The 26,023-nt window shown below is 35.6% G+C and overlaps 1 protein-coding gene across 2 annotated transcripts in view; it reads right to left on the bottom strand.

Annotated features, from left to right (window-relative positions):
* Positions 1–17,845, bottom strand: part of LOC130215510 (metabotropic glutamate receptor 7) — a 288,980-nt gene extending 271,135 nt beyond the window's left edge. For both annotated transcript variants that reach the window (XM_056447333.1, XM_056447332.1), the window contains exon 1: positions 16,601–17,845. In XM_056447333.1, coding sequence (XP_056303308.1) covers positions 16,601–17,080 — 480 coding nt within the window. In that variant the 5' untranslated portion in view covers positions 17,081–17,845. The remainder of the gene's footprint in view (positions 1–16,600) is intronic.
* Positions 17,846–26,023: the final 8,178 nt, after the last annotated feature.

Here is a 26,023-nt window from a genome sequence, read left to right as displayed (position 1 = left end):
ATGGTGTATAAACCATCATATTGGGGTGAAATAAACACACCCAGTGCTTTTTTTCAATATAACAACATAAAAACGGTGGACCAATTGGAGCAGTTTTCAAATCGACCGCTACTTGACGTAGGAGAGCGGTCCCCCCGCCCACCAATATTGATTGACAGGCGCGTCATCATATCCTCAGTTTGTTGATTCACGTCCGCCATTTTCAGCATGAGTCGAAGCGATATCACTAAAGGAACACGCTAGCTCTATTTTTAGATGCAAGGCTCATTGGGCTCAACACAAGATCAATATTCTCCACATTATCGCTCTAATCGGAATTATTGGTTGTATCTTTAAGTAGGTTTGCAAACATGTGTACTTCTCATTGAGTCATTGACTCATTCGGGACACTTCATGTCTCTGCCGCGCCACAGAGAGTGTCTGGTGTGCCGTGTCGCGGCTTCGAGCGGCGCATCCGGTGCCTCAGTCAAAGTTAATTCAGTGTGCGTGGTTATTAGTTTCTGTGTACAAGCTCGGCACTTGAAACTAGCACACAGTTGGCTGTAAAACTGTACAAAGACAAATGATTTTGTACTCTCTGCTTGGTCTGTGTCCGAGTCGTACATGTACGACTGAATGGTGATCCTCTCACTCCTTCTCCTTCTCTGAGTCTGCCTGTCAGACTTGGTTCCAAATGCAGAGCGGGTGAGCTCATGGCCCCGCCCCCTTGTTACGTTGGCGGGAAGCCGAAACTAATTTACATGTGAAGCAACACACCCATAAATCAGCGAGCTGTGGACACGCCCCCAACATGACACTTTTTAACACATTATAATAAACAAATCTGAACTGTGTTTTAAACTGAACCTAAACTGGCACACTCAGAAGAACCAGAATATTAATATTACATCAGAAAAAAGAGGTCAACTATGTGCTCTTTAATTGATGTCACGATCCAATACCAGCTGAATTATTATGATACTAAGTAGTATTGCAATACTGTAATTCATAACTCAAATCTATGAAATCAAGGTTAAATAAAAATGTCAGAAATACTATATTTTATTCGTCATAATAGGCCTACTTGAATTTAATTATTAATTCCCTTATTTTTTAAAAAGTATTATCACGTCTCTTCACCTAAATTGTATTTGTACCAACAAAAAAATACATTAAAATAAGGATACAAATTATACCAAACGAAATTCGTTACAACAAACTTGATATATGAAGTGGTCAAAAATTGTTTCAATGTTTCCTGTTGCTATTTTGAGTTATTGTTTACTTTTTCACTCTTATCAGGTAAGAATCCAAAGTATTTCCGAATTTCACTTTGTGAGTCGCTCTTTTTAAGAGTCTGCCTCGCTTGTTGTAGCTATTAAATCATATTGACAAGAGCAGCAACGAACTGATTCAGATTCGAACTGAAGCATCAGAAAATATGCAATAGGCTGCCATAAAATGCGTGAATTCTACAGCTTTGCAACTTTAGAAAGCTCTACAGACTATTAAAATAAAATGGTCTATTGTTGCAAAAATAAACGTGTGAGCATTTTAGTGATTTTCCACATGTAACATTATGTAATGTAGACAGATCATTGATGATACTACCAAGTACCTTTACAAACTACAGTGGCACGGCCAGTATTTTGGAGCTATAGTACCGATAAACTGTACAACCCTATGTTTAGGTATAAAAGAATAAACTAAACAAAAAATGATCAAAGTTTGCTCCAAAGGGAGATTTTTTTGTTGTTTGTTTTTAAAATGATTAATCATGTAAATGATTAAATAATGTCAGTAAGTGGAAGGGCAAAATAAAAATAACATTGCCACTTTGATGTGTGCGCAAAGGTTCTGCATGAACGCAGCTCAAATTGCTGATACTGTGAAATACTTGATACTCCAATTCACTGTGAACATGCATTTCAACCTTTTAACATCTTAATACTGATCCCATTAATTGATCTATGACAACTGGTGCTGGAGTTATCATGCGCTGGAGTGAAAATATTACAGCTGCTGGATTTACAACACGTTAACTCATCGGGCCCTATCATACACCCAGTGAAATAAGGCGCAAGATGTGTATAGCGCTATTTGCTGCTATTTTCAGACCAGCGCAACCCTGATTTTCACGTTTTGTGCCACGTTGGTTAAATAGAAAATCCATTTGCGTCACTTTGTGGACTCATGGGTGTGCTGCTCTATAAAGGAGGTGTGTTAAGGCGCATTGTTGACTCGTTGCTATTTTGAGGAACTGAAATAGGCCGCGCCATTGACCAACTAAAAGCTGCTCTAAAGTCCAGCGCAGAACGCATTGGTTATCCAAATGCTTACACATCTGGTTCAGGTGATCATGGAAGATTAGGTACAAAGTGCACAATTGCTACAGAATTAGCATTGAAAATAAAATGTCGGAAACAAATAAACACAATCTTTCCCATGTAAATTTCCAATTTGTTAGAATCCCTTATATATTAAATTTAAATCCGTCCATTCATTCATTCATTCGTCTTAGTCTCTATTTCAGAGGTCACCTCACCTCCAATTATTCCAGCATATGTTTTTACACAGCAGATGGCATTTCAACCGCAACCCAGTACTGGGAAACACCCATAAACATGCATTCAAACACACACACACACACACACACACACACATTTACTACAGGCAATATAGTTTACTCAATTCACCTGTACTGCATCTCTTTGGACTTTGGGAGAAACCGGAGCACCCGGAGGAAACCCACACCAACATGGGGAGAACATGCAAACTCCACACAGAAATGCCAACTGACCCAGCCGGGACTCAAACCAGCGACCTTCTTACTGTGCTAACCACTGAGCCATCGTGCCACCTGAAATGCGAATCGTTGTTACTATTTTAGATTGTGATACTGTAAGTGTTAGGGTTGGAGGGTTAGAGTAAGGGTTAGAGTAACAATGAAAAAAAATTATTCAAAGATGATTCCTTGGATTTACTCAATTTTTTTACGTTAATTGGTTATAAACAATTTATTTGGGCTGAATTTAAATAAACACATTAAGTTGAACATTATTAAATTTAATTTGTTTGTTTAAATTCAACACAAATAAATAGTTTGCAACAGTTTTGCAGGCAACACTTTTTTCAGTGTAGGAATGATAAAGGGTTAATAAAAAATAAAAAAGCTAAACAAGCTAAAGCTAAATAATATTTTTTTCAAACCAAAATAAAATACGCAAAACAGGCCAAGCAGTTTAAAAACAACAACAACAACTTTAAAACAAACCTGATTAAAAAATAAATGGATAAAAACAAACTAGCACTAACAAAATAAAGCTAAATATTCCCAAACAAATGGGCAAAACAAAACAATCCTTAATAAAAGAAACAAAACACAATAAACGAACATGAAATAACCCCCCACCCCCCCCCCCCCCCCCCCCCCCCCTCCAAAAAAAAGAACTGGCAAATCAAAACAAATATTCAAAACAAGCTTAAAACAAAGTAAAAAACACCCTCAACCTGCAATATAGCAAACTAACATCCTTCCATAGTTGTAAATGAACATTAATCGGATCAGCTGATGAGATGCCGCATGCAAAAATAAATTTTTCCCATGGCATGTGTCAGGAAAGCGAAGTAAATGCTGGCATGATGTTCCAGCAGGATTGAAGTTGGTGTGTGTTTGTGTGTGAAGACGCCTCCTGGTTTCAGACCTGCTTCCAAGAGACCATGTCAGATCTAATGATCCGGAACAAACTCAACTGAGCTTCAGAGCAAATCAAGCAAACATTAAGAGAGTCTAATAGACATTTCCTGGTAGAAAGTGAGTCATATGTGAAAAAAAAAAAGTTATTCATTTAGAATTTTTGTTATATAATGTTATATAACAATTTTATATAATTCCAAGTAAATCATTCTGTACAAAACTGGGGAAATATATACTTTTTTTTAACAAATATGTAGGTTTTAGTAGTGTCAGAAGATGAAAAAGGTTCATTTAGAATGTTTTAAATCATAATTTTATATAATTCAAAGTACATTACTTAGTATAAATTGAGGAACTCAATCCAGTCAGTTTTGATCACAGTTCGAAATAAATGTGCTTCTCTCAAACGTTTGTAGTTAGCAAAAATACTTGCATGTGCTGCACAGGAAACCGCTGAGGGCTTGTTTGTGGTGGATGAGAAATCCACAAAAAAAATAAATAAATACTCTTCAATTATGCTACAAAGTCAAGTTTTAAAAGAGATTTTCAAGCCAAAATATAGTTATTTTAAAGTTTATGTATAAGGTCTTAAAACATTTTGAGCTTCAGGCGATCAGCGTCAGCTCCGCGTACAGCTCCCCACCGAGAGAAGCTTTATATCGGCCAGACCATCTCATGACCTGCCGCTGGATCTCATCTCTTGCATCTCTGTTGTTTAAAACGTGATATATATTTAATCTTTGGTGCATCTAACAGGCAGTCTTTGGACTTTTAAATCTATTATTTGTTATTATTAGCAGATCGCAAAAGTAGATTTCATAATCAATGACCGTAAATAATGTAACTAATATTACACTAATACAGCGTGTTTGGCCAATTGCTTTTGTTTTAAAGAGGATCAATAAAGCAGAATGTTGTCTTACCTGTCCCGATATGTTTTTTTTTTTTCTTTAGCAAAATTTCCCTGCATATTTAACAGCAGAGATGTATGTAATCATTTTTTGCTGCTTTTTCTCTAAAATGCATTTCATGTGCACTTGAACTGGCGTTTTTATAAAATACAGCTTTGTGAATGTTTTATTTCATCTGTATAGACTTTAATGTGTTTTAATTATCATAACATTATTCTACTTAAAGCAACGATCGCGGTCTTGTTAGATTAATAACATGAGATCAATTAGCCTAGCCTAATAATTTGATTCGAAAGAGGCATAATTACACGATTTATTTACTTTAGATGTTCAACAATATTTGTTAAAGATATATTTTATACAAACAGCATGTTAAAACTAAACAGAATAAATTGTGAAGGCTTAAAGTTGATGGGAAATAAAACAAATAATATTTGATTAGCCAACGCATAAACTAACATATTCCTGAAGCGTAGTTAATTGACATCGTACTTTTAATAAGATTTCTATCCCTTAAGATATTTGATATATAGTGAAAGTTTATCATTTTTCATGTGTTCTTAAGGCCTGTGACTGAGCATTTCAAGAGAGTTTAAAACATTTGGGCACAAGAAATTGCAAAATTTGCACACAGAAAAAACTTTTCTTTCTCAGAATTTTTGTCATGTTTCTAGTCCAAATAGCAACATTTCAACCTGAAAACAAGATTATTTTTATTATTTTAATTGGCAGGTTATTTAGCTTTTTTTGAGAAAAAAAATCACTTAATTTCGACTTAATACTTCAGAAAGTGAAAACAAAACAATGTTTTTACTAGATACATTTTTTTAGATATTTGGTCTGGAAATGAGACAAAAACAAGTAAGAAAAAAGTAAGAATAGCTTTTTTTGCCGTTTGATTATCCATTTTTTGTACCTGAACACTTTTAGACTCCCCAGAATAAAAGTCAAATAAAGCTATTCAAACCAAAAAAAAAACTGGTGAAAATAATAATATTACAATATATATAGCAGAAAAATAAAGTATCGCAATATCAGCTCTTCCAATATTGCTGTCACCATCCCCAGCAATCGAGCGGCTGCAGAACGCTGGTAAACAAACAGTTAGCTAATGAACTACAAATCCACTATTATATGGACTACAGATCCAGTCATCCACCACACACACTCACACCAGTTCCTGATTCTAACTGATTGCAAACAAACAGCCGGAGGATTGTCAAAGACTGATTACATTAACTATTTATACCGCGCACACACACACACACACACCAGTGCTGAGTCTTGTTTTACTGATTGTGAACATTACGACGCGGTTTCCTTGCCTTCTGTGTTTGAATCACGTTTCTGTTTTATGATCACGACTCTGGATTGCCTGTATACATCTGTTTGCCCCTGTGCTGACCGTTGCTTGCCTGACCATCTCTGTTTAATAAAACAGCGTTTGAATATGCACCTCCCTTGCCTCACATTACAATCGTGCAGCCCTAATATATATTATAATAACTATAAACTACTAAATATCTAGTTTTCAGTGAGTCCAAAGCTGAATAAACTAATTATTTTTCATAAGAATGCTTTATAGAATTTCAATTAAATGTAAATTATTTGGTATAAAAATAGGGAAAACCATCTACGTTTTTAATAATAACAATTTATGTTAGTTAAAAAATTCATTAATTATTTCAGAGTCTTTGATAGATGTTAGAAAATAATTTTATATAACTTAAACAAATTCAGTAAATATAATTAACTAAATTTTAAATGTAAATGCACTTTTACAACATGAACAGATCATTGTGAAACACATTTCCAACTAACTTCTCACAATTCAGCCAACATCAGTCAGTCATCGCCATCATTTATCAACCTCATCACTTCTTTCCTCTCCGAGCAAATTCTCCAGCAGAACTTATTCAACACTGCACACAACAGAAAAGCTGTGGTTTGGGGAAGCGGCAGTAGGGTTTGTCGACAGAACCGAGGCCGGTTATTGATAAATAGTCTGGAGTTTCGTCTCCTGCTGAATTGGAAGCCAGATCTGAATGACGGACGAGAGATTGCTGATAAACTGAGCTCCGTGAACATCTTATCAGAGTCATGCCATTTATTCCACATGTACCATATATATACAATTACACAAATATTAAAGCTGCTGAGACTTATTTCAGTATGTTGATGTACTTCCAACTGAAACAGAATATTTAGTAGGGGGCGGGGCTTTCTTTTTGCGCATCATTCACTCATAGCAAACTAATGCTAAATGATTTGCTGCGTCTCAAAGTATGCAAGCTTTGAGACATACTACTTCCACATTAACGGACTGTTATTTTGATAAGTTATGTCCCGTCAATCATCTCAACACATCATACGCATTTCTGACAAATTTTACTTCTGATATTGGAGATTCAGCAGTGTGTTAATCTGCCATTCAAGAGTCTTTCATTCAGAGAAATCTCCTCAGGTGTTTGGATAACTATTCATTCAGACGTTAATGTCCAAACACGTCCTTATGCAAGTTTACAATGTTGACAGATAAAATAGATCGCGGAAAACGTAATTTAAATATTTTCCAGATATTGATTAACAGTCTTTTAAACAACTTGCCCGTTAGTCTCACGTGTCCACCATGTTTGTAGTTTGTTTACACAATTTTTTTACCAGAGTTTGTAGTTCTAATCGAAAAAAAAAAAAAAAAAAAAAAAACACGTGTCAAGACATGAGAACCGAACCGAACCGAAAACCATGTTAAAAAACCGAGGTATGTACTGAACCATAGGCTAACTGTATTGTTGCATCCCTAATATATATATATATATATATATATATATATATATATATATATATATATATATATATATATTATTTTAAATGTGTATTTCATAATACACATAATTTCATAATTAAGTTAGTTAGGTAGCAATATATATATATATATATATATATATATATATATATATATATATATATATATATATATATATATCACATTATAACATTGTACTTTCTGTATATAATTAACATTTTACAATAAATTAAAAACATTTTAGAATTTTAATAAGGAAAAACACTTTATATACTGCCAATTTATTTATTATTATTATTTTCAAAATAAGAGCACATGCCCTGTAATACAGCATCTTGTATCATTTACAGCATCATGTATGTTTTTTTGTTTTGTTTTGTTTTTTTCTTCTGATTACTATTGGCATTTTAGTAACAATCTAAACTGCATTTGGTATTTAAATAAATATTTATAATAATTCTATAATTAAGTTAAATTAGTTAGAAATATACATATAAAACATTGTACTTTCTGATTTCAAAAACATTTTAAATTCAAATTATCAATTATTTTAGTAAGAAAAAAACGTTATATACTGCCAAATATATTATTATCATTATGATTATTTTTTCAAAATAAGAGCACATGTCCTGTAATGTACATATTTACAGCATGATGTATGGTTACCAAGACACTTCTAACCCACCTGCAAGTCTCTATGATAACCCATGACTAATAACTACAGCCAAACCTGAAAGAAAATGCCATCGTAATGCATGCTCCCCTTCGACTATAGATTAAAAAAATAAAGAAATAAATCTGTGCTGAAGAATTCCTGGGTTTGTAGGTTATGGCTTCAGTGAGAAACGAGTCCCTCAGCACTGATATTTTTAGACTTCTGTCACTGCGGCTGTTGTCACATTCATGTCGGTGGCCTAAGAGTGAGTGATAGCAAACATATACTGTATTTACTAGAGCTCAAGGCGGGCAAAGCAGCGACACCTCTGAGAAATCAATAGTCACTTACAGACTATGGGGAATCATTATGACAAGAAGGCTCGTGTTCAAATGGAGCAATTTTAGTCATTGTTACGAACGGCAAAACACTGATGTTTCTTTATTTTCGAATCGATAGAATTAACAGTGCTTTTGTTTACAGATGCAGCCTGTGATTTAAATCAACGTTCGCTAATAATTTAAATTCTACAGTGCAAGGGGTTTATCATTTCTTCCTTCTTAGCATGTGTCTGACTAAAAAGTCTATAAGCTACGTAGCTGTTGCTTTGTTTTTTTGTAATAGTGACTTTTTACTGCATAAAAGTTGCAATTTTGTATGTATAAACTATATAAATCCTTTTAGTATCTTATATATGTCAATATATGCAAGTAACATGACATACAAGTCCATATTTGGATTTCACATATATAAAATATATCATGCGTATCAAAATATTGCAACTATATATCCTTTTTTTTCGACCACTGGAATTACAAATATGTAAATATAGGTTCAGATATCTGTATATTAGATGTCATTTTATATTTGTGTTCATTTACAGTCATAAAGGAACACACATAAACATATAGGTATGTTTGTAGTTCCAATGGTTTAAAAAAATGTATATGTAAACCAGGGGTGACCAAACTCTGGAGAGCTGGTGTCCTGCGTAGTTTAGCTCCAACTTCCTTCAACACACCTCCTTGGGAGTTTCTAGTATACATAGAAAGAGCTTGATTAGTTGGTTCAGGTGATTAATTGGGGTTGGAACTAAAATATGCAGGACACCAGCCCTCCAGGTTTGAGTTTGGACACCCCTGATGTAGACGATTTTCACAATATTTTAAAATATATATTTCAAATTATATGACATATAGATTATATGTTAAATCCAAATATTTGTCAGATTTTTATCCTGCATAATATATCCTGTTTTTATCAAATTAAAACACAACCTTATCCAAGAGTAGGATTTTTTATTTATTTATTTATTTATTTATTTATTTTTTTTTTTGAGGCTCTGGTAGGTTTGGTTTATCATTATTATTATTATTTATTTTATTTTTATTTTTTAAGGCTCTGGTAGGTTTGGTTTATCATTATTATTATTATTTATTTTAATTTTTTTTTGAGGCTCTGGTAGGTTTGGTTTATCATTATTATTATTATTTATTTATTTTTTTTTTTTTTTTTTGAGGGTCTGGTAGGTTTGGTTTATTATTATTATTATTATTATTATTATTATTATTATTATTATTATTATTTTTATTTTTTTTTGAGGCTCTGGTAGGTTTGGTTTATCATTATTATTATTATTATTATTATTATTCATTATTATTTTTTTTGAGGCTCTGGTAGGTTTGGTTTATCATTATTATTATTATTATTATTTTTTTTTTTTTTTTTTTTTTGAGGCTCTGGTAGGTTTGGTTTATCATTATTATTATTATTTATTTATTTATTTATTTATTTTATTTTTTTTTTTGAGGCTCTGGTAGGTTTGGTTTATCATTATTATTATTATTATTATTATTATTATTATTATTTTATTTTTTTTTAGGCTCTGGTAGGTTTGGTTTATCATTATTATTATTTATTTATTTATTTTTGAGGCTCTGGTAGGTTTGGTTTATCATTATTATTATTATTTATTTATTTTATTTATTTTTTTTGCAGTGTGTCTGTGAAGTACAATTCAGAAACCATTTTCACCCATCTTGGTTCCTTTAAACACATTGAACAAGTCAATAATGAGTGCATAGGCTCCTTGTCAGTGTTTCTTTTCATTTTCTCTCTTGAATCTGTAAATATGTTGGTATTTTACTTCAGGGATGCCAACGAGCATTATGTTAACACTGGAATTATCTATAAGAATATAGCAATGATATAATCAAAGTTTTATATATATATATATATATATATATATATATATATATATATATATATATATATATATATATATATATATATATAAAAAAAAATATATATATATATATATATATATATATATATATATATATATATATATATATACATATATACTTGCTCAGTTGGTTGCTGGGTTTATTCTCTATCAACCACTAATACATAGTGGTACTAGTGCTAAAGTTGTCAGAAAGGTAGCCCAGGTACACATTATCTAGTTCACCATCTAGTTAAGACAGTCAGCAAAGTAGCCCAGGCACACAGTCGAGTACACTAGTGTTACGGCATTCAGCAAGGTACAGTAGCCCAGGTACACATAGATAGTAAAACATGTAATCCCATGATTCAATGGTGCAAAAAATAAATTAATTAATTAATAAAATAAAAAAAAACGTGTTTTGGCAGTAGATCTGCTTGTTTTGGGGATGTATTGTCCAGTCTCGGTCATCTCATGAGCGGATATATGCATGTTTGCTAAGGCAATGATTCTTCTATACCCTAATTTTTTATACCCTGAAAATCAAAATGGACAATTGTATCTCTCATTAGCCAGGTTTTCATCATAACGTGTAGCAAATCGTTTCAAAGTTTGCAAAACAAGAATAAAATCCCTAATGTGTATTAGATTAGTTTCCATCAAGTTGTTAGAGTGGCTGACTATGGTATTGGTATCCTAGTAATCAGCAGTAAGCAATGCAAGCATAATGGAGACAGCTGATTGGTCATATGAATGTAATGTTTGAAACATCAGAATTTATTCAGCAAATGTGTATACATCTCCAATTATTCACATTAACCCTTTATCTCACATCTAAAACCACCTCAGGTAAACATAAAAACATTTTTTTTTTGCTAATTATAGGAATTTTATTATTAATTTAAGGTTTGTTTCTCATGCGATGCTTCAAAACCACTGATGACAACCCAAAACCTTCTGAGTTCAAATACAAACTGCAACCATGTCCCTATTTTCACTGCTTTCCTAACTAAAAACAACAAGCAAAGCACTAAAATAAATTGCATATAACAACCTTCGCCACAAAAACAAATCAAATTTGGAGTCTGTATATCGTCAAGCATATTTTGAGTCCAAACGTATTGAGGAGGAGAATGTAAAATCACTTGTATGCCTCATGAATTTTGTCAAAGTGCATCGCCCTCTTCGCACAAGACTCTCAGAAGCGCTCAGCCAAGAGGGACGCTTTGTGAAATCTCAGCCCGGGAGCACATAAAACCAGCCAGAGTCTCTGAGAAAGAGTGAGGCCACAGGGAAATAAGCAAACACTTTGCTGAAAGGATGCAGGTGGCTATCGGGCCACAACATTGGCTTCCAATTTGTTTCTTAATGCTCACGACTGAGAGTCTTTGACACAGGCCGGCTGGCGTTTTGTCCCATGTGTGCGGGTGTATTTCTGTAAATACGCTCTAAACAGTCTATGTAGGGTAAAAAGTCAAGCTTTTAGAACAGATCGGTGAGGTCTACTGAAAGCTCGCTGGCTATTAACTCTGGTTGGATGCTGGAGGAAACTGACATAAATATTGAATTTTCCGCATGTGAGTGCGTGCGGCTCATGTCCCTTTCTGTAAAATTATTAATGCAACAACAACACAAGCAACTATTAAATTGCTGTTTACAGGTTGCGAGCGGTTTTAGCTTTTTTTGTATATATATATGTGTTGAATATTTCATGTAAAACTCACAATGCGTGCTTATGAAGCAGATGTTTGACGTGAATAATGCGTCAATGCTCTTTTATTAATTCATCTCAGGCTTATAAAGATCACGCAATGGAATTTTTTGATGGTCATGAGAATTTAAAAGCATAATTAATAAAAGTTAATGATAATGTTGAACAGAATTTGTGGCGTGTATATATTTTAGCGCACTGGAAATTACTTAAATGTGTCTCTTCCCAGCAGGCAATTTTTTGTTTTTAAAAGATCTATATTGGATCTCTAATAGATGTCTAATAGACGTCTAAACATAGTCGTCTTGGCTAAAACAAGGCTAAACTTGGGCTGTCAGTGAAAATCTAATAGACGTCTAATAATAGGCCAAAACTAGACTAGTCATCAAATAAACAGAAATGAATGACCACACATATAAAGTCTGTCTAATCTGTCTATTTGACCACTAGTCTAGTTTTGGGCTATTCTTAGATGTCTATTAGATTTTCACTGACAGCCCAAGTTTACTCTTGTTTTAATCAAGCTGTCTTCATTTAGATGTCTATTAGACGGCTATTAAACACAAAAGAGTTTGCTGGGTTGTTAAAAAATAAATAAACAATTATAGTAGTAACATATTTAGTGTTATAGTTTGTTAATGAAATCTTTTAACAGGGGTCACCACAGTGGAAATCTTCTTATTTTAAATATTTCTATTGAAAATAATTTGAAACAACAAAATTCTAAAGGTTTTTTCAGGTACAACTTAATTGTTTCATGCACAATGCGTGCTCATGAAGCAGATGTTTGACTTGAATAATGCGTCAATGCTCTTTTATTAATGCATCTCAGGCTTATAAAGATCACGCAATGGAATTTGTTGGTGGTCATGAGAATTTAAAAGCATAATTAGCAAAAGTTCATGAAAAAGTCCAATAGAGTCAGTGGCGTGTATTTATTTTAGTGCACTGAAAATTATTTAAATTATTTAAACGAGTCTCAAAAAACAATGATAGTAGTAGTAACATATTTGGTGCTATTTTATGTTAATAAAATCATTTAACAGGGGTAAACATAGTTGAACACTCCAAAAACAATTATAAATGTGTTGCTTGTTTAATGTACTTACTTAAAATGAGTTGAAACTACACTATTCTTAAGGTTTTTTTGAGGGACAACTCAATTGTTTTATGTTCAATCCAATTAAATATGTAAAATGATTAACTCAGCCTGATCTCATAAGAAAACGTAAGTATTTTACATTTTGTCAGTTTATTGGCTAATTCGTACGAGTTCAGTCGTATAAAAATGTAAGATAAGATCGTATAAATTCCTATGAATTGCCACTAAATCAAAAAGTTACGAATTGCTGTGAGATTGTGTTGGTTAACCTAATCGATTTGTGTTGGACAACAAGAAGGTATTGTGTGGAACCTCGCATTTTTTACATTGAATGAATCGTCCATAATAAAGTAATTATGGTTTATTTTTGTGTCATGTTCACTTATTGTTATGTAATGTACCATTTTGAAATCCACATCACACTGTAAACAGCATATTGACTATACAAGTGCCTACTTTAATGCTTTGATTAGCTTTCTTAAATAAATATATATAAAATATGGGTAAAATAATATTCAGTAACAAACATATTTATGCAAAAACTAAACATATTTAATTATGGGGGAAAAAAAGAATACTTTTCTAAATATATCTTTTTGTTACGTAAAATATTGTTACACTGAATTAAATTTTAGTGTTAGTTTTTTTTTTTTTTTCTAAATTGTGCTAATAATGTGTCTTAGCCACTATTTTTTTCTTAAATTATATTCAACTGGACTAAATGAGAATTATGAATGTTACAGTATATAAAACTTACAGTGTTTGCGTTACATGATCAGGACACAAGGTAAACTTATCATTTCAAATGAAGGCACAATTTGTAGCTTTTTAAATCAATTAATATGTTGTTCCATCTGCTAATATCATTATCTTGCATGTTTTTTTGTAAATATATTAAATTTACACTAGGCCTGCACGATATTGGAAAAAAAAAACTAATATTGTGATATTTAATTTTTCTGCAATTAAATATTGCGATATGCATACAGTTTGATTGTTTAAATATCACTATATGACGGTTTTCTGAGGAGACTAGCAGTATTCAGGAACCAAAATTGAATGATCACAATGCAAAAAAAAAATGCTTTTCTTACTTTGCTGTGTCTCGTTTCTTGTACAAATATCAAAAAAAAATCTTAGATCAAGTAAAAATATTGTTTTGTTTTCAACTTCAGAAGAAATAAGTCAAAATTAAAGAGGTTTTCCTTAAAACAAGTAAAATTGTCTGATCTGCCAGTGTTGTACGTCAAAAGTCATGTTTTCACTGTGAAATGTAGATATTTGGACTACAAACAAGACACAAACTCTAAGTAGGAAAGTTTTTTGGAATAAATCTGATCAATTCCATATAAATACAGTAGATAAATACAACTCTGTAGCCCCTGGTCAGCCATAATTCAGACTCAACATTGCATTTCTTGAGATGTGACTATTGCGAATGTGCACATTGCGATATCGATGCTGAGAAGATATATTGTGCAGCCCTAATTTACACTGTAAAAATGTTGAGTTCCACACAACTGACTTGTGTTGGGACAACATGAAGGAATTAAGTGAACTTATTAGTTTTTACAAATGTAAGTGGTAAACTACGCTGTGCCAATAAAACAAAGAATTGTGTTGTTTCAGCTCAAATTAAATAAGAAGTTTGAACAAAAAGCAAATGTCATTTTTTTATGTATGACAACAGATCACAAATCTTTCAGTAATGCTGTTTTCCATTTCTTTAATTTCGACCTTGCAGATTATTTGAGGTTTCTTAAACAAATCTTAAACTACCTGTTGTGCGTAAGATGTAAAGGCAACCTTGGTCAAATAGAAAAAAAAAAAGATGGAGAATTGTGGGATTGCATTATCCTATAGCAGAGCAGTGGGATGTCATTAGCGGTGTTTATCTCTGATGCAGAACACAGATAAGGCTGAATAATCCTCTCACATCATTACAGGCAACTGTATATAGACTGTTACTGTTTTTTTTTTAATTGCTGTATCACTAATCACACACTTCAGAACCGGGGGGCGGAACGCAATTATCACTTCATATGCCGTATTTGGATGCATTTACGTTTTGATTATGGCAACTAGTTAATTTGCGCCCCTACAAGGATTGATTTTGATTAATTATACTGGGATTTGCACATTCCAAATCATTTGTTATGTGCGCAAATCTGCCTAAATACAAGCTTGAAGACAATCTATCTGTTATTTCTCAATGGTGTAGGAAAATAAAGCGCAGAATGAGCATTTATGGCAATGCAGGGATGAGTTAGGTGGGTAACCACATCAACTTACAGTAGTAGCTTGTACAGTGTGAAATGTAAAGGCTGAACAGCCTCTAGAATGCTAACTGTAAATTATCAGTCCATTTCAATAAGTGAATCTCTCTACACTCTCAGAAATAAAGGTATACAAGCTGTCACTGGGGTGGTACCTTTTCAAAAGGTACACATTTGTACTTAAGGGTCCATATTGGTACATCAAAAGTATATATTAGTACCTAAAATTTTTAAAAGGGACACTTTTGTATCTTTTAAGGTACTAATATGTACCCTTGAGGTATTAATATGGACATTTAAGGTACACATTTATACCTTTTAAAAGGAACCACCCCTGTGACAGCTCGCGTACCTTTATTTCTGAGAGTGTACAATGGAATAATTCGAGATAACATTAAAACTGTCATCATTTACTCACTCTTTTATAGTTTCAAACCTTTCTTCTGCTGAACACACACCCACAAAAAAAGAAGATATTTTGAAAAGTGTTGGAAACCTGTAACCATTTCCTTCCATAGTGTTTTTTCCTACTATGCAAGTTAATGTTTACAGGTTTCAAGCTTATTCAAAGTATCTCTTTTAGTGCTTAACAAAGAAACTCGAGGATTTGAAACCTCTTGAGGGTCAGTAAACAGTCAGTAGATTTCTATTTTATGTGAACTATCCCTTTAATATCAAATCTGTTAGGAGATTAGACGTCAATTTAGTTTGGTATATTAATATTATACATATTAAACATATCATATTAAACATACACCAATAGGAATCTAAAAAGTGTTACTAAAAAGCCACTATCTAATATCACTGAATGACACTATAATAGCTTCATGCAGTGGTATTATTGATTGCATCCGACATTCATCATAACAATAAAATATTTTCATTTTTTTTTCAATTCAAAGAGATGGAGAGATAGAGAGAGAGTGTGTGTAAGAGACAAAGAAAGGAACCCTGTTGAAAAGCCACTCTGCAGATGTGAAGAGTCGATTCCTGATCGATTCATTGATTATGACTAACAACCTGCTAGGCTTACACAACTGATTACCAAAACATAGCATGCTTTCAGGCATAAACAACAGCCATTATGTTGTGCAATGTGTTTTTCCTTCCCTTTTTTTTTTTCTTTTAAGCATCAATCATCTGTCATGTAATCATACGAGGTGAAATGACATGAAGGCATGACGCAGGGACTCATTCCAGCACATGTGGCAGGCTACAATTTGGGCACTTTGGACTCACCTGGAACAGTCGCAGAATATTTGCGACCATGATGGACACTGAGCTCGCCGAAGCCCCTATGACTCCGACCACCTTTTCGGGTTTGACGAACACCGGGGGCTCTCCGTTCGTACACCTCACATCCGACGTGTCTTTCTGGATGAGAGCCTGCACAAAAGTAAGCGACTGCTCCAGCGCGTACGTGTCTCGCGAACATGTGTCTAAAACCCGAGCGCCTAAAGTGATGTTGGGCAAAAGCTCGTCGTCACTGTTGATTTGGTCCAACGCATAAAGCATCGCCTCCAACCTGTGTATCCCGTTCTCCTTCTTGATATCTCCACACGGTTCCCCGGAGACCCCACGGGCATGGACCGGGAAAAGGCCACCCAGGGTCAGATCTCCTTCAATTCGGATGGAATGAGGAGCGTAGATTTCCTGCGAAAGTGTCACATCCACGAGCGCTTGAATTATCCAAAATACCCGCCATGGAAAGCAAGCCATGGTCTCCTTGTTGTTAGGAAACACACGCAAAAAGGCACTTTTCCACAGTATTTATAGGCAAACAAAAGCAGATATGATCTCAATAACGGCCATAGACCTTACCAAAGTAAGGTTGGTGTGGAAAAACGTTGAGGTTTTCTCCGAAAACACCGCGCAAGAAGGATGCGTTATTCCTGTGGAAAGTGCGCATCGTATGGCGACGCTTGTTGCTTAGATATTCTGCATTATTTGTTTTAGAAAGGAAAGAAAGACTGGAAAAGAAAGCCAAACACACACAGTAGATTTTGCTATAATTATCAGTGCTTAAATCAGAAGGGAATTCGGGTTAAAATGCAGCGATATTCGACTAAAAAGCGTCTGGTCCACGCTGATGTCATAGCGACGCTGTAAAACCATCGCGACTGAGTTTAACGGATTCTGTTTTTAAAAAAAAATAAGGCGGCAAAAAAAGTTTCCGTTAAGAACGACGCCTCGCGTGTAACCGTCAGTAAAAATGTTGCAGAGAATCGATGTCAGGTGAGATATCCGTAACATCCTCCCATCGAGGCTCTTCTCGCTCGAAGCAGGCGCTTCTTCTTATATTTGCGGGGAAAGAAGCAAAGCTTAGGCGACTATTCGTCTTTTGGTCTTGCAGAAATCCTCACAAGAGACAAGAAGATAGCCCGCGTGTCTCCTCCTCTCTCTTTCTCTCTTCCCTCTCCCTCTCTCTCTCTCTTTCTCTCCACCCAGAATCAAATATGGATTTGTCAAATGACTCAACGCACGATCGATGTCGTGTTACTCATCCTGGTCAGCCCTCAAAGAAAATACTCTCCGGCGTGTGAGGCGAATTATAAAGCGATACAGTCATTAAAGTCGACGATTAATTATGAGGAGGGATGTTGCAGTGAAGTTTCCATCCACTCTGAATAATACCTTTGTAATAGGGAAAGGCTTCTCAAGCGCTTAAGCAAAGCGAATGAGGAGTTCACCTTAATTTGGTTGAGTTCGGGTTGATGTGGGTTAATATGTGGGTTAATATTGAAAATGCTCCAGCTCTGGAGACTAGCATTGTTTTTCCTGTTGAATGCAGCTACTGTGGCTGACAGAGGAAATGAATTCTGTCAACATCAATTCATGATTTCACCGCCTCTCTCTCTCTCTCTCTCTCTCTCTCTCTCTCTCTCTCTCTCTCTCTCTCTTTCTCTCTCTCTCTCACACACACACACACACACACACACATTCTATTAAAGGGATAGTTCACAAAAAAAATTAATTAATCATTTACTCACGCTTCACTTGTTTCAAACCTTTTTAGCCTTTTCTTCTGTTCACCAATACAGAAGATGTTTTGAAGAATGTCGGAAAACTGCATCGACTTCCATAATATATATATATATATTTTCCCCCATGGATGTTTATGGTTACAGGTTTTCAGCTTGTTTCAAAAGATATATTTTGTGTCTCTTTCATTTATTCATTTTCCTTAGGCTTCAGTGTTGCCAGGTTGGGTGGTTTCCCGGCCAATTGGGCAGTTTTGAATTTGATTGTGCAGTTAAAAAATTACATAGTGAAAATTTGAGCGGTTTTGCAACAACCCCCAACACCCCCTTTAAAATTGCCTTCAGATGTTTGGGTGGTTGTTTTTGCATTTCGGCAGGTTTTTGGATAATTTTTGGTCAGGAATCGGTCGGAGTCGCCACAGCGGAAAAACCACCAACTTATTCAGCAAATGTTTTACGCAGCAGATTCCCTTCCAGCTGCAACCCAATCCTGGGGAACATACATACACACTCATCCATACAGTTTCTAACAACTAGAGGCTGAGCAAATACATTTTTGGATGAACTATCCTTTTAAGGCTGGGAAGTTCCACTGGCTTACAGTATATTGGTTTTATTTTGAGCTTATGATGCGAACACAGATGATCTTCAATTCTCTAAACTATACAAATAAAGCGTTTTCAAATGATCAATAAGACATCACTTAGTATGTTTATTATAGCGCTTCCTCTTGGGGGTCGTTGGCTAGTCTTCAAAATGTAGGTGTAAGTGTTTTTACGATACGTTGGGGAACTTTGGTTCAGACATTCATTCATTTTATTTTCAGTTTAGTTCCTTTATTAATCTGGGGATGCCACAGCGGAATGAACCACCAACTTATCCATCATATATTTTTACACAGCATATACCCTTTCAGCTGGAACCCTGGGAAACATCCAAACACACTCATTCACACACAAACAGTTTCTATCATCTTGAGGCTGAGTAACTACATTTTTTGATGAACTATCCCTTTAAGGCTGGGAAGTTCCACTGGCTTACAGTATATTGTTTTATTTTGATGATGCGAACACAGATGATCTTCAATTCCCTAAACTATACAAATAAAGTGTTTTCAAATGATCAATAAGACAGTACTTAGTATGTTTATTATAGCGCTTCCTCTTGGGGGTCGTTGGCTAGTCTTCAAAATGTAGGTGTAAGTGTTTTTACGATGCGTTGGGGAACTTTGGTTCAGACATATCATACATTATTTAAATTTGTAGCATTTAGGCTCACACATTCTGACTGTCGTGAATGCACTCACTATAGTTTACAAGGTAATAATGTCGTTCGGTTTCTTTCACTGACCTTTTATTATTTCTTTCTTTCTCAGTTTTAATTCTCAAAGTGCAGCTAGCCTTTGACGGCCATTTTATGAATCACTAAGGACCACTGTTTCTGCTAAAAACAAACAAGCAATACAATATATTCTACAATGTTTGTGGACTGCAGCACTGGAGAGAAAACTTACATCAACTTGGATTGCCTGAGGGTGAGTAAACTATTTTAATTTTGGGGTGAAGTATCCCGTTTACTTTTTAAAATGCAGCACTTTTTAGTGAAGTGTATGATCTTGTGCATAGAATTTCATATAACCTTAAATAAAAGTCTGACTTGATTTTGTTTAGGACCTTTAATTATTATTATTATTGTCCAAGTTTATATTTTCCAGCTGAATGACTTTGAGGATGTTCCCAAATGTGTTTTTATTAAATTTAGCACACTTCTGGGGATGGCTTTGTCCTCAAGAAACAATTTGACAAGCTGCAGTGAACACTGACTTAATTTTGTCAACCTGTGAATGTGTGTGTGTGTGTGTCAGGGAATGAGTGGAAAAAGTTTATTTTCAAAGGGGACAGACGTGAAGAAACATGACTCAAGTGGATTATTTATGAGATTCTGTAGTGTTGTTGATCCACTGTGTTCCAGCAGTCAAAGGTTTGAGACGACGTTTAGATTCCTATTGATTTGTTTGTGGTAAAGCAGTCAAGTGCACTTCAATGAAGGACATGCATTCAGTGTTCATGCATTCACCCACTTTAACCTTACATCTCTAGTCTATGCTAATCTAACGGCCAAGCACTCACGAATACTGAAATGAACTTAAGAAATTGAAGAAAAAAACTATCTCAGGTTATTCGTTTGAAACCATCACTCAAAACATGACTTTTTGCTGATTGTTGAAACTATTTATTTAATATGAGTTCAAACAACTTAACTCTTAAAGGTGCAGTAAGTACGTCTGACACCCAGTGGTTGAACTAGGTATTGCACTCCTCGTTTAAAACCAATGACTATAAAAAAAATATGCGTCATTGCCTTTTCCTATTGAACGCTTTGAAACACCTCAAGACATGCACAAACTTGCAAAAAAACTGCTGAGATTGGAGTCTGGGTATGCGCAGAACGACTGCCAGAGGGAGCCAGAGGAGGTGCAGCGGAATCAAGCTTCCAACCAAACGCTTGTACATCAGATAAACCACGTCCACTTCTCATTTGACCGCCGCAAACAAAGGCTCGCTAATATAAATATAAGCACTTACATTTAAAAACATGTAATAATATAAGATTTATTTTAAAACTGTGTGACGTAAGCTGTTTTTAATAATTTAATAAAAACAATATATGTTGGACTGCAAAATAAACTATCTTTCATAAACTAACCTGAGTTAGACTGGTGAGCACAAAAATTATTTCTCTTATAATGGGTTGGTATTTGTTATCTTTATGGGGGTAGGTATAACATTTGTAAAATATGAGATATTTACCATAAGAAACATTCACACACTAAGGCCAATTTAGTTTATTCAGTTCACTTACTGTGCATTAAGGTGATGCGAGCGTGAAATTTTGCTATGCCCACCCGGATAAAACGCTGTCTGCCTTCACTGCTCCACCGGCAAGAGCGTCAAAATTCGCTATGTAGATCCAACACAATCTCACGGCGATTCGTAACTTTTTGATTTAGTGGCTAATTCGTACGAATTCGTATGATCTAATTCGTACAATTTAGTAGGATTTGCTCATCCGCCAATGACGGTTGGGTTTAGGGGTGGGGTTAGGTGCCACGCCTCCTTTTTAAAATCGTACGAATTTCCACTAAACTGACAAAACGTAAAATACTTACGTTTTACCGTGAGGTCAGGCTGGTAGATCTCGTATCTAAAGGGCCCCTTGCAGCATATCAGCAACTCATTCCCAGATAAAAACATGCTTTCTAACATTAAAAGGTTGCGTGCCTTTTATTTCATATTTATTTTTCATATTTCAATTAAATTCATTGAACTATGGAAGATCAAGTTGTTGCGTGTGGTGTGGCTTTGCTCCACTTAGTGGAGTTTATTTATAAACTCATTTCGAGAGGAGCTCGTGCTTATGATTGACTGCAACCGGTCATGCGTTAGCTAATGTGTGATCCACCAATCAGATGAAGCCTTCTTCTTCTTCTTCCAATCAGATGAGCGTCTTACCTTAGCCATCTTCGTGTTGAAGAATCGCCCCTTCCACCCCTACTCCACCCCCTTTTTCCTTGACAGGGCGACACATTGGCCCAGTGATTAGCACTGTTGCCTCACAGCAAGAATGTCACTGGGTCAAGTCTTTACCTGGCCAAGTTGACATTTATGTGTGGAGTTTCCACGTTCTCCCCGTGCTCGCGTGAGTTTCCCCTAGGCTCCCCGGTTAACTCCAAAAGGCAAGACATGTGACATAAGTAATTGTAATTTCACTTTTAATTGTGACCCACATCTAATTCATGCCATACAATACAACTTGTCATACAATTTACGACATCACGCATGTGTAAAGGCGGGTTCTAGCATCTGCGCCACACTAGCCACGATGGAAGAAATTGTCTTGCTTTTAGCTCTGCGAAATATGCGAAGTTCACCCTACTTTAAAACGATTTTGATGTAGAGGCGGAGGAGGAGGGAAAGGGCCGTCATCGCAGCTTGCACCTCTGGTTTATATATGGTGTCCTCCACCATTCAGAGGAATTTGTGGGTACGAGAGAGATCTCAGGTCTAGTGGGAGCAAATTATGACTACTGACCACTTTCCTCCTCCGTGTTTCCTCTGTTGTTGTTGTTTACCGCGTCGGTGTCTCCACACACACTCCTCCTTCTATGTCATTAAACCATACCTGCCAACACTCCCGTTTTTCGCAGGAGTCTCTCGTATTTCAGACCCATCTCCCGCCCATCTCCCATATTGTTCTGTCTCCTGGAAAACTCCCGGAATTCCAGCCCCCAGTGCTCCTCATCTTTTTGGTATAGTACCGATCCGCACCGAACCCAACGCGCAACCATCTTCATACCTGCTCCACAGTTTGCGTGCATCATCACCCCCGCTCTTCAATTTGCACGCATCGTACCATATCACCCGCCCCCCTACCCCCCATCCCCGTTCTTCACTTCACGCGCACCACCGGATAAAATCTCCCGGATTTTATGATCCGAATGTTGGCAGGTACGCATTAAACCGCGGAGAAGTACCACATTGTTGCAAGTTTAATGACGTACTAAACGGAACGCCTCAATAAATCCGATCTGCCTGTTTACATGATAGTCGCATTGTCACATATCCGATTTATATCTGATTTATTTCCACATATGAAGGAGGCCTGAAACCCATCTCTGAATATCCGAATGCATGCGTTTTTTATTCGTGTTTACACAGTCATAAACAGATCCGATCTGTGTCACATATGAGCAAGAAATCTGAATTGGGTCACATTTAATTGGCAGTGTAAACAGAGCCTATTAGACATCCATTGAAAAGAAACAACGCTTGCTGGGTAGTATCAGTGGAGCAATATTTAAACCGCAGTCTATCTTATTGTTGCAGACCAAAGAACCCAGCTTCATATCCCCACTTCCATCAGGAAAATACACCGTGCCACAAAGTTCAGATCTTCTAAAAATGGTTTCCTGAGGATGAGAGTGAGTTCACTAAAGTCAAATGGCCTCCAAAGTGACCAGATATCAACTCAGTAGAGCATCTTTAGGATGTGCTGAAACTGGCATGATGTGGATTTACTGTATCACCATCAAATCTACAGAAACTGCGTGATCATATCAATGTGAAGTAAAATCTCTGAGGAATGTGTCCAGCACTTTGCTGTATAAATAAAAAAGGCACTGAGTGTAGATTCTGGACAATCAACTGTACACTTCTAGGAAAAAAACATGCTGCATTAATACTTACAAGACTTAATATTTCATGCGGCTGGAATCTAAAATGGTTATAATCACTAACCCCCTGTAAGATATGGATTTCATTTATTCATAATACCGCCACGTGACACACTCAGACTTTTATAAGGCAGGGATGAATTATTTCTCGTCGTAAATTATCAATAAGCCACACACATCGATGATAGCCGAGCGTGATCTATCGCCACGCATGTCATATTACTGCCACCTTAGGATCATCTATTTGGGAATTATGCAAAACCGTGCAAAATAATAATAACCGCCATCCTTCAAGATTAGCGTGGTAATACAAATTGCATACGGCTGGATAAAATTACATATCGACACATCCCGCAGGTATTCACATCTGACATTCATCATCGCCGAGGTGGAAGATACATCCATAACCCTGACCTAAGGGCTGTTTGGACTAGAGATCGTCCTCAAATGCTAATTTAATTAAACCATTATCAACGTGAATAAAGGAGACCTGCGCAATCACCGTCATGACAGCGTAATGTATTAGCATAATTAATCAAGAAAACCTGTTTTAAGGTCCCCCATCTGAGCGCTGGCAGGCCCCCTTTCCTATTTATTAGCTAGTTAGTTTGCTGGCAGCGCTCCACGCCGTCCCATTGCTCACAACTGTAACAGGATAATTTAGTTCTTCGAGTATTGTTGGATAGCACAGAGCCGAGCCAAAAGTGTCAAAAGGAGAGGAATGGGGACATCGGAAGCGGCGCTGTGTTCCTCGAGCATCATAAGCTCAATTCTGCTCTTCAGTGACTTTTTTTTTGGGCCAAATAGGTTCATCGAAAGAGCACCAGACGAGCTTGGAGAAATTTAATTGAATTGCTTCTGACACAAAAGTTCCCCCAAAAGGATTTTTTTTTACTCCTACGGTCAAATTTAATGTGCCAATTTTTGTTCATTCAGTTTTCTTAGACTTTATTTATCAGTGGCCGCCACAGCGGAATGAACCGCCAACTATTCCAGAATATGCTTTACACAGCGGATGCCCTTCTAGCTGCAACCCAGTACTGGAAAACTCCCATACACTCTCACATTCACACACACTATGGCCAATTTTGTTTACCAAATTCATTTATACGCCATGTCTTTGAAACCGGAGCACCCGCAGGAAACCCACACCAATTTATGGGTCCTTCAATGGGGATTTTCCTCTTTTCAAAGAAACTTTCCAAAGACGTGTTTCTTAGTCATTTTGCTGCTTGTGGGTTAAATTTTGCCTCTCAAGTGACCAAGATGTAACCGAGAGAATCGCTCATTTTTCAAAATAAAAGACTTTTCAAAATGAAAAGATCATTCAGACTCAGATAATAAATAAAACGGAAATAATTGATGATTTCTTGTGCGGCCCGGTACTAATTGATCCAGGGGGGTTGGGGACCACTGCATTAAAGGGTTAGTTTACTCAAAAATGTAAATTAAATGATCATTTACCCTCCTCAGATGGTTTTAAATCTTTAAGAGTTTCCCCCCTTCTGTTGAACACAAAATAACATGTTTAGAAAAATGCAGGTCGTTGGCACCTATTGACTTCCATAGTAGGGGAAAAATACTATAGAAGTCAAGGGCTCCCATCAACCAAAACATCATTGGTTTTCAAACTCCAATAGATTTTCAACAACTGAAGGGTGAGTAAATGATTAAATGAATCTCTTTTATTAAATCTTCCACCAATTAACTATTCAAATTCCCAAATAACTACATATATCAATATTTACCAATGAAAGACATGATTCAACTGGTGACACATGCCTGGAGCTTCAGTAAATTGCATTTATTTTTTTTTTCCAGGAGAGTCAGTTTTACCCACGAGACAAACATGCCGGCCTCCCAGTTTAATAAGCGCTGGATGAGAAAGATTGCTTTTACTAGCCAGTGTGGAATCATTCATCACTTTAGACCTCTTTAACACAGCTCAGCACTGACAAGAAACAGCGGGTAACCAATTCATGTCCTGCTGGTGCTGATGAGGACCTGGGGAAACCCTTGACAAACCAAATCCCAAAACAAGGACATCCCCCCCATTTTACAGCAAACTACAGTCCTATACATTAGCAGGAAGTTCTGTGTGTGAAAAATAAAGCACTGCACTGTAAAAAAAAAGTCTGTTATTTTACATAAAATCATTCGGCAGCTGGGGTGAAATTTGCCGTAAAATAACGGACATTAAATAACAAAGATTTACCGGAAATTAAAATTTAAGGAAATTCTATAATTTAACGTTCATTATTTTACAGTAAATTTCTGTAATTTAACATCCATTATTTTACAGTAAATTTCTGTAATTTAACATCCATTATTTTACAGTAAATTTCTGTAATTTAACATCCATTATTTTACAGTAAATTTCTGTAATTTAACATCCATTATTTTACTGTAAATTTCTGTAATTTAACATCCATTATTTTACAGTAAATT

Source organism: Danio aesculapii, chromosome 22 (assembly GCF_903798145.1).
Source record: "Danio aesculapii chromosome 22, fDanAes4.1, whole genome shotgun sequence".
NCBI classification, from domain to species: Eukaryota; Metazoa; Chordata; class Actinopteri; order Cypriniformes; family Danionidae; genus Danio; species Danio aesculapii.
This window is presented reverse-complemented; position numbering and strand designations above follow the sequence as displayed.